Source organism: Micromonas pusilla, assembly GCF_000151265.4.
Source record: "Micromonas pusilla CCMP1545 genomic scaffold MICPUCscaffold_7, whole genome shotgun sequence".
Taxonomy (NCBI): Eukaryota; Viridiplantae; Chlorophyta; class Mamiellophyceae; order Mamiellales; family Mamiellaceae; genus Micromonas; species Micromonas pusilla.
Window position 1 is genome coordinate 3,684 of NW_003315888.1, and position 13,160 is coordinate 16,843.

General features: G+C 69.0%; 2 protein-coding genes across 2 annotated transcripts in view; one reads left to right on the forward strand and one right to left on the reverse strand.

The window, feature by feature from the left end:
* The window catches only part of MICPUCDRAFT_40407 (uncharacterized protein), a gene marked incomplete at both ends in the record, with an annotated part of 5,874 nt that extends 3,485 nt beyond the window's left edge, over positions 1-2,389 (reverse strand). Inside the window, 2 exons of the mRNA XM_003059893.1 lie at positions 78-2,104; positions 2,323-2,389. Of these exons, the coding sequence (XP_003059939.1) occupies positions 78-2,104; positions 2,323-2,389 (2,094 nt within the window). The remainder of the gene's footprint in view (positions 1-77; positions 2,105-2,322) is intronic.
* Positions 2,390-10,315: 7,926 nt separating this feature from the next.
* On the forward strand, positions 10,316-12,929 carry MICPUCDRAFT_908 (uncharacterized protein; the record flags this gene model as incomplete). The annotated part of the gene is made up of 3 exons (XM_003059603.1): positions 10,316-10,440; positions 10,628-12,806; positions 12,855-12,929. Coding segments are annotated over 3 exons (2,379 nt in total), but the record flags the coding sequence as incomplete, so codon positions are not given.
* Between the last annotated feature and the right edge of the window lie 231 nt (positions 12,930-13,160).

Sequence of the window (13,160 nt, forward strand, 5' to 3'; positions counted from 1 at the left end):
CCGCGCGCGTCGCCGCGGCCTCCTCCTCCTCCTCCTCCTCCTCCTCTTCTTCCGCCGCTTCGGGGCGCGCGCGTTACCGCGTCGTCCGGCGGCGCGACCGGTTCCCAGGAAAGATTCGGGGCGTACCCGGGCGACGCGGCGGCGTAGGCCTGGGCGGCGGTCCCCAGAGTCCTGGGCGTCGTCACCGGCATCGCGCTCGCGATTTGATCCGCGCCCGGACCGTGCCCTCCGCCAACCTCAGCCGCCGCCGCCGCGTGCAGATCAAACGCCGCGTCGTGCGAGGGGGGCACGCCCTGCTGCGCCGCCGCCTGCGCCTGCGCGGCGCCGTGACCCGCGGGCGGCGGCAGCGCGGCGAGCCCGCCGACGCCCCCGTGCCCCGCGTGCTGCTGCTGCTGCTGCTGCTGCGCCGCGGGGTGCGGGAGCGGCGGGTAAGACGCGTGGTGGTGATGCCCGCCGCCGCCGCCGGCGCCGTGGTGCGGATGCGGCGGAGGCGCGTGCTGGAGCCCTTGGGCCTGGTGCCCGGGCCCCTGGTGCCCCGCGCCGCCGCCGACGACGACGGCGTTCACGCTCGCGACGTTCGCCGCCGCCGCCTGCTGCGCGTTCAACGCCGCGACCGTCCTCAAGAGCTCCGACGCGAGCTGCGGGCACGACCGCTCCATGTGCTTGTACCCGTCCGTGTTCATCACCTCCGCGAGGTGCCCGGCGACGAATTCCAGACACGCGTGCTTCAACGCGTGCGCGTGGTTCTGCTCCGCGAGCGCGAGCGTCGTCGCCGCGGTGTCGACGTCGACCATGTCGCACAGACGCGATTCGCACATCGCGCGGAGGCGGGTCAGGTCGAATCGATCCGCGGCGACGAGGAGGTGCTGCGTCATCGCGACGTCCACCTCGTGGCACGACGACGACGACGACGCCGCGCCCGCGCCTCCGAGGTCGGGTCCCGTCCCGGTCCCGGTCCCGGTCGCTCCTCCCGCGGCGTCGGCGTCGGCGCCTCCGCGGGCCGCCGCCGCCGACGCCGCCAACGCCGACGCCGCCGCCGCGCGCGCGGCGGAGGCGGTGCCGATGGCCGGCGCCTCCGGCGCGCCGATCGCGTGCCCGCCCGCGCCGACGTGCGCGCCGCCGACGATGCGCGCGAACTGGTTGACGCCGCCGTCGGGCGATCGACCGGGCGCGCCGCTCCCCGGCCCGCCGCCGTCGAGCGCGTGGTGCGCCGCCGCGGATCCGTCCTCGTCGTCCAAACTCCCATCCCTTCCTCCGTGTTGGTACTCCCCCGGCCCGCTCCCCGGGAACCGGTCGCTGTAGATGAAGTTCAGGAGCAGCTTAAACACCGGCGCGCGAATGTCGCCCAGCTTGACGACACCCTCGCTGCCCTCTCGCATCTCCGCGCCCGTGCGCAGCATCGCGCGAAACGCGGCGCTTCGCGCGGACATGACCAGCGAGTGCGCGGGGAACCGCTCGCCCTCCACCTCGAACACGCAGTCCGCGGAGTCGAGCTCGTCGTGCAGCAGCGTCGAGATCTGATCCCCGAGCGTCGGAAACCGACGCACGTCGATCGAGTTGAGCGCGCTCGTCTTGCACGGCCGGTTCAGCGCGCCGCCGCTCGTGACGACGAGCTCGATCTCGTACCGGATCACGATCGTGTCATCCACGAGGTACCCGTTCTCGGGCTTCTCCAGGACGCTTCTTCGGACGAACTTGCGGTACCCGTGGCAGTTGCGCGCGTTCGGATCTTGCTTCGCGCACGAGATCTTCACCGCGCCCTGATCGCGTTGGCGACCCTTCGTGATGTCGGTGCCGCCGCCGTTGACCCTCTTCTGATCCACGAGCGTGAAGCGATGAAACGCGCGGACGACCCTTTGGCCGCTGCTCGAGGTCACGACCCCCTGCGGCCGCGGGCCTTCGCCGATGAGCGCGACGAAGAGCGCGGCGTACGGGTCCTCGTCGCCGCGCGCCTGCGCCGCCGCGTCGGTGCCTTTTTTGCCGTCGGGGTAAAATAACAGTACCCACTCGTGTCCGCCGACGGTGAACCGGTCGGACGCGATCGGCTCGCCGTCGCCGATGCCTTTCAGGAGGGAGTAGCCGCTGATGACGTGCTCGTGTTCGCCTGCCGCCGCGCGGGAAGGGGGACGGGGGGGGAGGGTCGCGGGTCAGATTCGCGGGGCGTGAGGCGGACTGGACGACGGACGGACGCGCGCGCGCGGCAATTCCTCCTAGCTAGGTTAGAAGATTCGAGCGGACGACGACGACGACGACGACGACGACGACGCGCGAACGACGAGGAACGAAAGCGAACGACGAGGGCCGGCGCGGAGGCGCGCGCACCCGTGACGGTGACCGTCTGCGTCTTCGACTGCCCGCTCAGGGCGAGCATCTTCGACGCCGCGTCCATCGCGTCCGCCCGCGGCCTTCTCGCGCGCGACCTGACCTGACCCTTCCTTCTCCGCGTCAGATTCGGACGTCGAGGGGACGCGGGTCGCGGACGACGACGACCGCGTTAGCGCGCGCGCGGCTTCCGAAGATCGCGCGGCGGGCGAGCGGGTCGCGTGAAGTCTCGCGCGGCGCCGAACGTCGAACCTCGCGAACCGCGGTGGCGTCCGTCGCGGCGTCGTCCGAGAGTGCCGCGCCTCGGAGAATGACGGAAGGTCGCCTCGGAGGTCGCTCGGGGCAAATCTGATCACATGACGCAGCGAGCGATCGGCCAGGGTCAAACATGGTTTCGAAAATGTATTTTCAAAGGTACTTTTCAAACCGCAAAAAACGTTGAAACGGCTTTATCATCTCGCTCTCGGTTCATCTCGGTTCATCTCGGTTCATCGCGTACCCGCGTGTGATCGAGCGACGCCTGTAACGCGGCTGCCTTTGCTGGGTCCTCGCCAGCCGCTTTCGCGGCGTCCATTCCCTCAGCGTTCAACGGCTCGAATCCTTCGCCGCCGTTGCTCTTCCCGACCGCGATGGCCACCCTCGCGGCGCTGTGATCGAGCGACGTCTGTACCGCGGCTGCCATTGTTGGGTCCTCGCCAGCCGCGTTCGCGGCGTCCATTCCCTCAGCGTTCAACGTCTCCAATCCTTCGCCGCCGTTGCTCTTCCCGACCGCGATGGCCACCCTCGCGGCGCTGTGATCGCGCGACGTCTGTAACGCGGCTGCCATTGCTGGGTCCTCGCCAGCCGCGTTCGCGGCGTCCATTCCCTCAGCGTTCAACGGCTCGAATCCTTCGCCGCCGTTGCTCTTCCCGGCCGCGATGGCCACCCTCGCGGCGTCCGGGTCAAAGCGCTGCGTCCCCCCAGCGACGTTCGGGTCGTCCGGGTCGTCCGGGTCGTACGACAAAGTCCCCGTCGTGTTCCCGGGATGGACAGCCTCGTACGATTCCGTCCCGGTCGTCTCTTGATCCACGACGACGCTCGCCGCCGCCGCGCCGCCGCCGCCGCCGCCGCCGATAGATTCGCACACGTCTTCTTCTTCGCGTTGGCGCTTTCGCGCCGGCTGAGGATACGTGCGACGCACGCTGTCTTTCACGTCGTAGCAGCTCTGCGAGCTCCTCTTGCAAACCTCGCACCGCCACTCGCTGTCTTCGTTACACGGACCTTTCAACTCGCTGAGCGCCAACGCGTCTTTCGGCTCCTCGCCACGCGAATCGATAAGTTTTCTCAGCACCGTCGCGAAGTGATCCGGCTCGGCGCCCAAAGCCGGGCGTCTATGCCACCATCGGTGACTCCCCGGCGAGCTCGGATTGTCGTAGAACGCCTTCGCCGAGGACGACGCCAGGATTTTATCCCCCGTGAGCCCGTCCACGTGGAGACCCTCTAATGATTGCACGCGCGACAACGCGACGTACACCTGCCCGTCCGCGAACGTTTCTCCGGCGAACACGTGCACGCTCGGCAAGGTCATGCCTTGCGCTTTGTGAATCGTGATCGCCCACGCGTGCAGCAGCGGTATTTGGCGCCGGATGTTGAACCCGAGACCGACGGTCTCGAACTTAAACTCCTCCGGGAACACCGCCACCGCTTTCGGGAACCCTTTAAATAACACAAACGGAACCGTCGCGGAGCGGGCTTGTTGATCGTGTCGCAGCTGAAGCGTCGGCTGCGCGTCTATCCACGCGAGCTGCATCTTGAGCTTGTTGATTCTGTCCGTCTGGCGCTTGAGTTCCTCGTCAGAGAGCGTAGCGCGCGTCTTTTCCAAGTCCTCCTCGACTTTCTTCACCTGCTTTTCGAGCTCAGGCACCGTGTTGCGGACGTCGACAAATTTCGTAACCGTCCCGCGGCTGCCGTTCACGAGTCTTCTCGGCTCGTCCTCGCCCTCGAGGTAGACATCCATGTTCTTCATCATCATCACCTGCGCGCCCACCTTCAACTCGAGTTTCTTCTCCGCGCGGCATTTACTCAGGATTTTGTTCGCTTGGTATTTCAGCTGTCTCTCCGCGGCGGCGTAATTCTCTGGGGCGAGCCGGCTGTCCACGTCATCGACGTCTTCCGCCTCAAAATAGAAAGGCTTGCTTTTCAAGATGTTCAACGCCTTTCGATTCTCCTTCGTCGCCTCGTCAACCTTAGAGACGAGCTTGAGGGGCTTGAACGTCGTCTGCGATCCCGAAGTCCGACCGCAGCCCGCGCGGGGGGCGACGCGGCGACAGCCCGCGACGACGACGCAGCCGCGACTTCCGCGACTTATGGGTATACTTAATCTCGGTGCATCGCGTACCGGCGTGCTGTGATCGAGCGACGCCTGTGCCGCGGCTGCCATTGCTGGGTCCTCGCCAGCCGCTTTCGCGGCGTCCATTTCCTCAGCGTTCAACGCCTCGAATCCTTCGCCGCCGTTGCTCTTCCCGACCGCGATGGCCACCCTCGCGGCGCTGTGATCGAGCGACGTCTGTAACGCGGCTGCCATTGCTGGGTCCTCGCTCAGTTCGCTCAGCATGACCTTCAAGTCGTCCGCGGCGTTTCGATCGCCGAGGCGAATCCGCCGCAACACGTTCACGAACGCTTCGTCCGACTGCCGAAAAACCTTTTTCAACTCGACGTACTTGAGCTCCAGCGCACTCCACGTCCAGCTCTCGAACGCCAAGCCTCGATCCAAGAACAGCGAAGGACAGAACCCTTTCTTCTCCTTCGCGCGTCTTTTCGTGTTGTCGATGGGACCGAGCTGAAGGAAATCCCCGAAAAACACGATCTGCAAACCGCCGAACGGTCTGGAGTTCTGGCGCGCTTGTGAGAAGTGTTCCGAGAGCCTATCGATGAACTCCCCCGCGAGCATGCTCACCTCGTCGATCATGAGCACGTCGTAGTTTTGTATCCTGTTCCTGTGCAGCTGGGTGAGGTATCCGAACCCGTGCACGTCACTCGAAACGCCGATCCCGGCTGCTGCGTGCACGGTGCATCCGTCGATGTTTTCCGCGGCCAGCCCCGTCGGCGCGGCGATGCACACAACCTTCCCCCGCGCCTCGAGCCGAGCGCGCATCTCGCGCAGGAGCACGGACTTCCCCGTCCCGCCGACGCCGGTGACGAACACGTTCTCGCCCTTCTCGACCGCGTTCAGCGCGTCGTTCTGCTCCTTGCTGAACGCGACGGTCGCGGGAGCCGAGATGTGAGATCTAGAGAAGGCGCGGACGAGGTCGGCGACTTCCGCGGTGCCGGCGCCGACGATCGGCGGGCTGGTCATGTCCGAAAGCGCGCGGGGAGAGGCGAGGGGGAGTATCTCGGCGCGATCGCGCGCGGACGTCGCGCTCGCGACGCGGCGGGTGCGCGCGCGAAGGTGTGCCAAGATTGCGTTCTGTTGGCACGCGCACGCCAGCTGGCACTTTTGCTGCAGACTTGAAGAGGAAAACAGTCTCTCGCTCGTCGCTCGTCGCTAGATCCGGCGTCGTCACTTGCCCCCGCGCGCGCACGGACGCGAGGTTCACTCGCACGAGACGCCGCCCCTCGTCGGCGCGATGGGGGATCGCGATACGCGCGACGCGGACGCGACGACGCGGTAGCGGACCGCGCGCGCGTTCGTCGAAATCACATCGTCCGTCGAGGCGTCGCGATGGCGAGCCTCGGAGGCGTCGCCGAGGCGCCGGCGACGCCGCGCGACGACGACGCGCCCGCCGCCGCGAGGGACGTATTCGCGCTGCGGCTCGTGACGATCGATTACTACCTCCGCGAACCCGTCCCGGGGCTGGACGTCACGCGCGCGGCGTTCGCGAACGACGCGCCCGTGCATAAGGTCCGTCGTCGCAATATGGGCACCCCCCCCCATTCCCGGCCAGTCCGCTGACCGTCCCCCGCCCGCCTTCGCCCCCGTCGCGCGCAGGTCCCGGTCGTGCGCGTCTTCGGCGAGACCCCCGGCGGGCAGAAAGCGTGCGCGCACGTCCACGGCGCGTTCCCGTACTTCTACGTCCCGTACGACGACGCGTTTCCCACGGACCCGGGCGAGTGCGGCGCGTTCCTGCAGAGACTCGCGAGGGCGTTGGACTCGGCGATCGACGCGTCGTCGTCGTCGACGTCCTTCGCCGCCGCGGCCGCGGCGAACGACGACGCGACGGCGGGAGCGACGACGACGCCGGCGCCGCCGGCGCGCGTCGCTCTTCCTCATTCCAGGATCAACGTCCCGCCGCGACGACGCCGGCACGTCCACGACGCCGCCGTCGTGCGCGCGCGGCCGCTGTACGGCTACCACGTCTCCGAGCGTCTCTTCGTGAAGCTTCGGATGTACGACCCGAGCGTCGTGACGCGCGCGGCGAACGCGATGCTCTCCGGGATGGTGCTGAACCGCGTTTTTCAGCCGCACGAGTCGCACGTGCCGTACGTGTTGCAGGTCATGGTGGATCTGAATCTTCACGGGATGGGGTGTCTGCGCGCGCGACGCGCGACGTTTCGATCGCCAGAACGGCTGCCGCGGTGGTGGGACGGGGGGTTGCATCGACGCCGCGCGCCGCGACGGTTCGCGTTCTCGAGCGGCGGCGATGGTCCGGGAGGAAACGAAAACGATGCCGCCGGACGCGCGCCGCCGGTGGAGCTGGAGTACGAGGACGTGCCGCCGCCGCCGCCGAGCGTCGACGACGCGGCGGCGCCGCCGCCGCCGGAGCGACCGCCGGTGTGGACGCGCGCGACGGTCCCTTCGTCGTGGAAGAAGGTCCCGCCGCCGCGTCCGCGCGCGTCCGGGGATGCTTCGACGGTCGACATCTCGACCCCGCCGGACCTGAGCCTGAGTCTCTCCGATTCGACGCACGGGTGGACGGACCCGCCGCCGCGAACCTCCGACGTCGAGCTCGAGTGCGACGTCTCGATCGAAGACGTCTTAAACGTCGAAGACGTCGTCCGACGCCCGCTGCACGCCGCGGACGACACCGTGCGACTCGTGCAGTCGCTCGTGCCGGTGTGGGAGGAAGAGACGAGACGAGCGATCGCGGAGGGGTCGACGCCGCCGGCGCGCGCGCCGCCGCCGCCGCGGAGAGAGACGATCGCGCCGGACGGCGAGGCGATGAAGTTGACGCGACGGGTCGAGGACGCCGCGGCGGCGGAGAAGGCGTTGGGCATTCGCGGCGCGCTGACGTTGGAGGATATCCTCAGGGAAGAGCGCGGTGACGCGTGGGGGGTCGACGCGAACGCGATCGACGACGGCGGCGGCGACGGCGGCGGCGCGTCGCGGCGGCGCGCGGCGTCGCGTCTGTCGCAAGGAAGCTCGCAGTCGCGGCGGTCGGAGGACGCGCCGGCGTCGGCGCCGGCGCCGACGCCGCGCGGTCGCCTCTTCGCGTCGTGCTCGCCCGCGAACGATGTCGCCGCGCCGCGGAGTAGTCAGAGCCAAGGAGGAGGGATCGACGCGATCAGCCAGCCGTCGGGGGCGCTGCGCGAGCGGCAGCGCGCGCGGCTCGAGTCCTCGATCGGCGAGACGGCGCGCGGCGGCGAAACGCCCGCGGGGCCTGAGACGCAAGAGAGGCTCGAGCGCGAGTTGATCGCCATGGAGGACTTCGCCGCCGCCGGCGGCGGCGGCGTCTCGTCCCCGCGCGACTTTGGCGCGGTCGACCTCTCGCTGCCGTTCACCCCGGCGTCCGCGCCCATCGTGGAGAAGCTCGTGAGCAACACCCTCGGAGAAGAGGAGGACGAGCGCGGCGACCCCGCGGCGTCCTCGGAGAAGAAGAAAAAGCAGACTCGCGACGGAGACGGCGATGACGACGACGACTTCGAAGCGATGGGTAAACTGAGGCAGTCGCTGGCGGCCATCGCGTCCGCGGCGCTGTCGCAGGGCGTCGTCGTCGACGAGGACGACGACGAGGACGACGCGGACGCGCTGCAGCGGGAGTACGAGGACATCGTCGCGTGCACGGCGCCGGCGCCGGCGACGGAATCGGAACTTGAACCGTCGGAACGTGATGAACCGCCGCCACCGCTCGTCGTCGTCGTCGAAAAGTCGCCGCGATCCGGGTCCCGCGGCCCGTGCTTCGTGTGCGGGCGCGACTGCGCGAAGAGTGAACCGCGAAAGTACAGCACGGCTCTGCGGCCCGACGGCGCGGAGGAAGGGTACGCCCACACGCGGTGCTACGACGCGCTTAAATCATCCGGCGGCGGCGGCGGCGGCGCGAACGCGACTACGCCGAAACGCGCGCTGCTTCCGTCTTCCGATACGCCGGTGCAAGAGACGCCGGGAATTGATTCTGGCGTCGCGTCCGTCGCGCGATCGAAACGCCGGAGACGAACGCCGGAGACGGACCCCTCGACGGGCGGCCCGCGCGTGTGCGTCCTGTGCGACGAAGAAATGTACGAAAAAGGCGTCCACAGTCCGTCGCGAGGATACGCGCACAAGAAGTGCGCGGTCGCCGCGGGGTGGTCGATCCCGCCGGGGCAGAGCGGCGACAGACGACGCGCTGCGTCTTCCTCGCGGCTCGGCGTCGAATCCGAAACGCAGCCGCCGCCGCCTCTGACGACGACGACGACGGGAGACGACGCCGCGCCGCCGCCGGGAGGAACGTACCGCATTCGCCGGCGAGCCCCGCCGCCGACGACCGCGGAGCTGATGTCCACGCTCGCCGTCCACGGGATCCCGTCGCGCGTGCCCACGCGCCCGTTCTACGGACGACGTGCCGACGTCCCGCCGCGTCCGTTCGTGAAGTCGGGACGAGCGCACGTTATCCTCTCCGACGACCCGAGGGACCTGCCCGCGTTCGGCGACGACGCGTTCGAACGATGGCGCGGCGTGATCGTCGACGAGGACGACGACGCGGACGACGACGACGCACTCGGGCGACGGCGGCGACTGTGGGCGTTGTGGCCGCTGCGGCCGCCGCCGTCGCGCGCGGCGCTCAGCGCGTGGCTCGCGTCGCGAACGCCGCGCGAACGCCGCCCGCCTCCAGGGGTTGTTCTCTCCGCGGCGACGCCGACGCCGACGAGCGGTCGTCGCGAGACGGGCGCCCGCCCGCCGCCGCCGCCGTCGCCGTTCCAGCCCCCCGCGGGCCTCTCCATCCGCGCGTCGTCGTCCGCGATCCCCCCGGGAGGAGGATCTATGATGAGTCATCGCGACGCGGCGGGCGAGAGCGCGCCCGGCCCGGACGCGCGACTCGACGCGTGGTTGGACTCGCTCGCCGACGTCGACGACGACGGCGGGGGACGCGCGGAAGCCGGCGGCGCGTCCAGGACGCACGGGCCCGCGATGGTCGGCCTCGGCGCTACCGGGAGTCACGGGGACGAGGACGAGGAAGACGACGACCGCGGACCTAAACGCGCGCCGCCGCCGCCGCCGCCGCGCGCGCCGCCGTCGCCGAAGTACGACGAGCCCGCGTCGTACTTGGAGACGCTCCGGTTTTACGAATGCGAAGCGCACGCGGACGACGACGGCGGCGGCGGCGGCGGCGAGACCGGACTTGAAGCGCCCGCCGCGGCGCTACCGCCTTCAGTCGCCGCCACCGCCAACGCCACCGCGCGCCGCCGTTCCGCGCGCCCCCGACGCGGGGTCTCGCAGTTCACCCCCCCCTCCGGCGACGCGAACGAATACACGCCGGCGTCCGACGACGTCGACTTCCGCCGGTCGCCGCGCTCGGACGGCGCCGTGGACGTCAACCCGGAGGCGGCGGCGACGCTCGGGGTGATGTGCGTCGAGATCGTCGCGACCGCGCGCGGGGATAAGCTGCCGGACCCGGCGCACGACGCGGTCAGGGTCATCGCGTGCTCGTTAAGCGAAGACGCGGGGGCGACGCGCGACGACGTCGCGTTCGCGCTGCGCCCGCCGCCGCCGCCGGGCGCGGGCGCGGGCGCGGGCGCCGACGCCGACGCCGCCGTCGCGCGCGTCGACGCGCTCTCGCGTCTCGACGCCATCCCGAACGGCGTCCGCGTCCACCACTTCCACGACGAGCGCGCGCTGCTCAGAGGGTTCATCGCGCACGTCCTCGCGAGGGACCCGGACGTCCTGTGCGGGTTTGAAATTCAAGGCGCGTCCGTCGGCTACCTCCGCGACCGCGCGGCGAAGCTCGGGTGCGTTCTATCTCACACTGGTCCCCATACGACCGCGTCGGCGTGGTGAACGCCGATCCTTAAGGACTTTTCTCGGCGTGTCTCTGCGCCCAGCCCTCGCTTTCAATCCCCGCCCTCGGCGCCTTTCAACTCCAACTAACGCCTTTGAACTCCACCCCGACGTTCGCTTGTATGGAATGGCCCTCAGCATCGGCCTCCTGCGCGACGTCTCCCGCGCCGCGTCGCTCCCCGGCGCGGCGGAGCGACAGGACGACGAGTACGGCCGCCTGCACGCGTCTGGGTTACACGTCACCGGGAGGATCGTGATCAACCTGTGGAGGGTGTTGCGCACGGAGCTGAAGCTGCAGTCGTACACGATGGAGGCGTGCGCGCGCGCGGTGTTGCGGCGGCGGTTGCCGCGGTTCACGCATCGAACGCTGTCGCGGTGGGCGTGCGCGAACGACGACGACTTTAACGGCTTTAACGGCGGCGGCGGTGGGGGCGGGAATAATGGTACTACTACCGTAGTCGCGGCGGCGGCGCATCAGCGCTGGCGCGCGATCGATCACGCGAGCTCGCGCGCGGTCGTCGTCGCGCGGATGCTCGAACAGCTGGACCTCGTCGCGAGGACGTCGGAGCAGGCGAGAATTTTTGGCATCGACTTTTTCAGCGTCCTCTCTCGCGGGTCGCAGTACCGCGTCGAATCCATGCTTCTTCGGTTAGCGCACACGCAAAACTATCTCGCGGTGTCGCCGAGCAAAGAGCAAGTCGCGAGGCAGCCCGCGATGGAGTGCCTGCCGCTCGTCATGGAGCCGGAGAGCAAGATGTACTCTGACCCCGTCGCGGTGCTGGATTTCCAGTCGTTGTACCCGTCCATGGTCATCGCGTACAACCTGTGTTTCAGCACGTGCTTGGGCAGAGCGCCGCGCGAGAGTCCCCCGGAGCGGCACCTCGTCGACGCCGCGAAGCTCGGCGTCCTCGACGCGTTCGCGCTCGCGCCCGGGGTGCTGCCGTCGCTCGTCGAGCTGGGCGCGCGCGGCGGCGGCGGCGGCGGCGGCGGCGGCGGCGTGTACTGCGCGCCCAACGGCGCCGTGTTCGCGACGCCGTCCGCGCGCCCGGGCGTCCTCCCCAGGCTCTTGACCGAGATTCTGGACACGCGCGTGATGGTCAAGGCGGCGCTGAAGCGCGCGCCCGCGAGCGCGAAAGCGCGCAAGCGCGCGTTGAACGCGCGGCAGATTGGTTTGAAACTGATCGCGAACGTGACGTACGGATACGCCGCCGCCGGGTTCAGCGGTCGGATGCCGATGGCCGAGCTCGCGGACGCGATCGTGCAGTGCGGTCGCGACACGTTAGAGCGCGCGATTCGAATGGTCCACGCAAACCCCGCGTGGAACTGCAGGGTCGTGTACGGGGACACGGACTCGCTGTTCGTGCACATGCCCGGGCGGTCGGTTCGAGAGGCGCACGCGATCGGCGCGGAGATCGCCGCGGCGGTGACCGCGGCGAACCCTCCCCCGGTGGTGCTCAAGCTCGAGAAGGTGTACTCGCCGTGCATACTCGCCACGAAGAAGCGGTACGTCGGGCACGCGTACGAGAGCGCGGATCAGCTCGTGCCGTCGTTCGACGCGAAGGGGATCGAGACGCAACGCCGCGACTCGTGCGCGGCGGTGACGAAGCTCATGAAGGCGTCGCTGCGGTTGTTATTCACCACCGCGGATTTGTCGCTCGTGAAGCGGCACGTCCAGCGGCAGCTCATGAAGGTCATGGCTGGTCGGTTGCCGCTGTCGGAGTTCACGTTCGCGAAGGAAGTGCGGCTCGGGACGTACAGCGGCGTCGCGTCGACGCTTCCGCCCGCCGCCGTCGTCGCCGGCGTCGCGATTCAAAACGATCCGCGCGCGGAGCCGAAATTCGGCGAGCGCGTGCCGTACGTCGTCGTCGCCGGGCAACCCGGCGCGAGGCTCGTCGACCTTGTCATGTCCCCGGAGACGTTCATCGAGAGCGTTCATCGAGGGCACCGCGTGCAGTTTCGGTATTACGTCGAGAAGCAAATCGTCCCGGCGATGAAACGGCTGTTCGACCTCGTCGGCGCGGACGTCGGCGCGTGGTATCGCGAGCTCCCGCCGCCGCCGCGCGAGCCGCCGACGAAGCGTCTCCTCGCGAACCCACACGCCGCGACGTCCTCGAAGCAGACGGTCGACGCGTACTACCTCTCGTCGCACTGCGCCGTGTGCGGGGAGATGACGACGGGGACGCGCGTGGTCTGCGCGGCGTGCGAGGACGAGCCGGCGACGACGACGGCGACGTTGCGCGCGCGCGCGGCTGAGGCGGAGACGCGCGCGGAGCACCTCGCGGCGACGTGTCGAACGTGCGGCGGGTGCGGCGGCGGCGTTGGCGTCGGGTCGAGCGCGGCGGGGGACGGCGGGAGAGGGAACGAGGCGATCGAGTGCCGGTCGTTGGACTGTCCGGTGTATTACGAGCGGAGAAAGACGGATAAGGAAAGCGCGGCGGCGGCGGCGCACGCGGAGGCGTTCGAGAGGAGCTTGTCGTGGTGAGTGCGCCGGGCGACGACGAGTGAAAGAATGTGTTATTGGTGGTGGTACAACTAGTTGTAGCAGTAGAACAACGCGCGCGATTGCGCGCGTGTAGATTCAACGTAGAGATAGCGGAACGTCATCGGTTAGTGATGCGAGAACCAGTCATCGCTAACTATAGATGCGGAGAAATCAGTAAACCAGTAATCA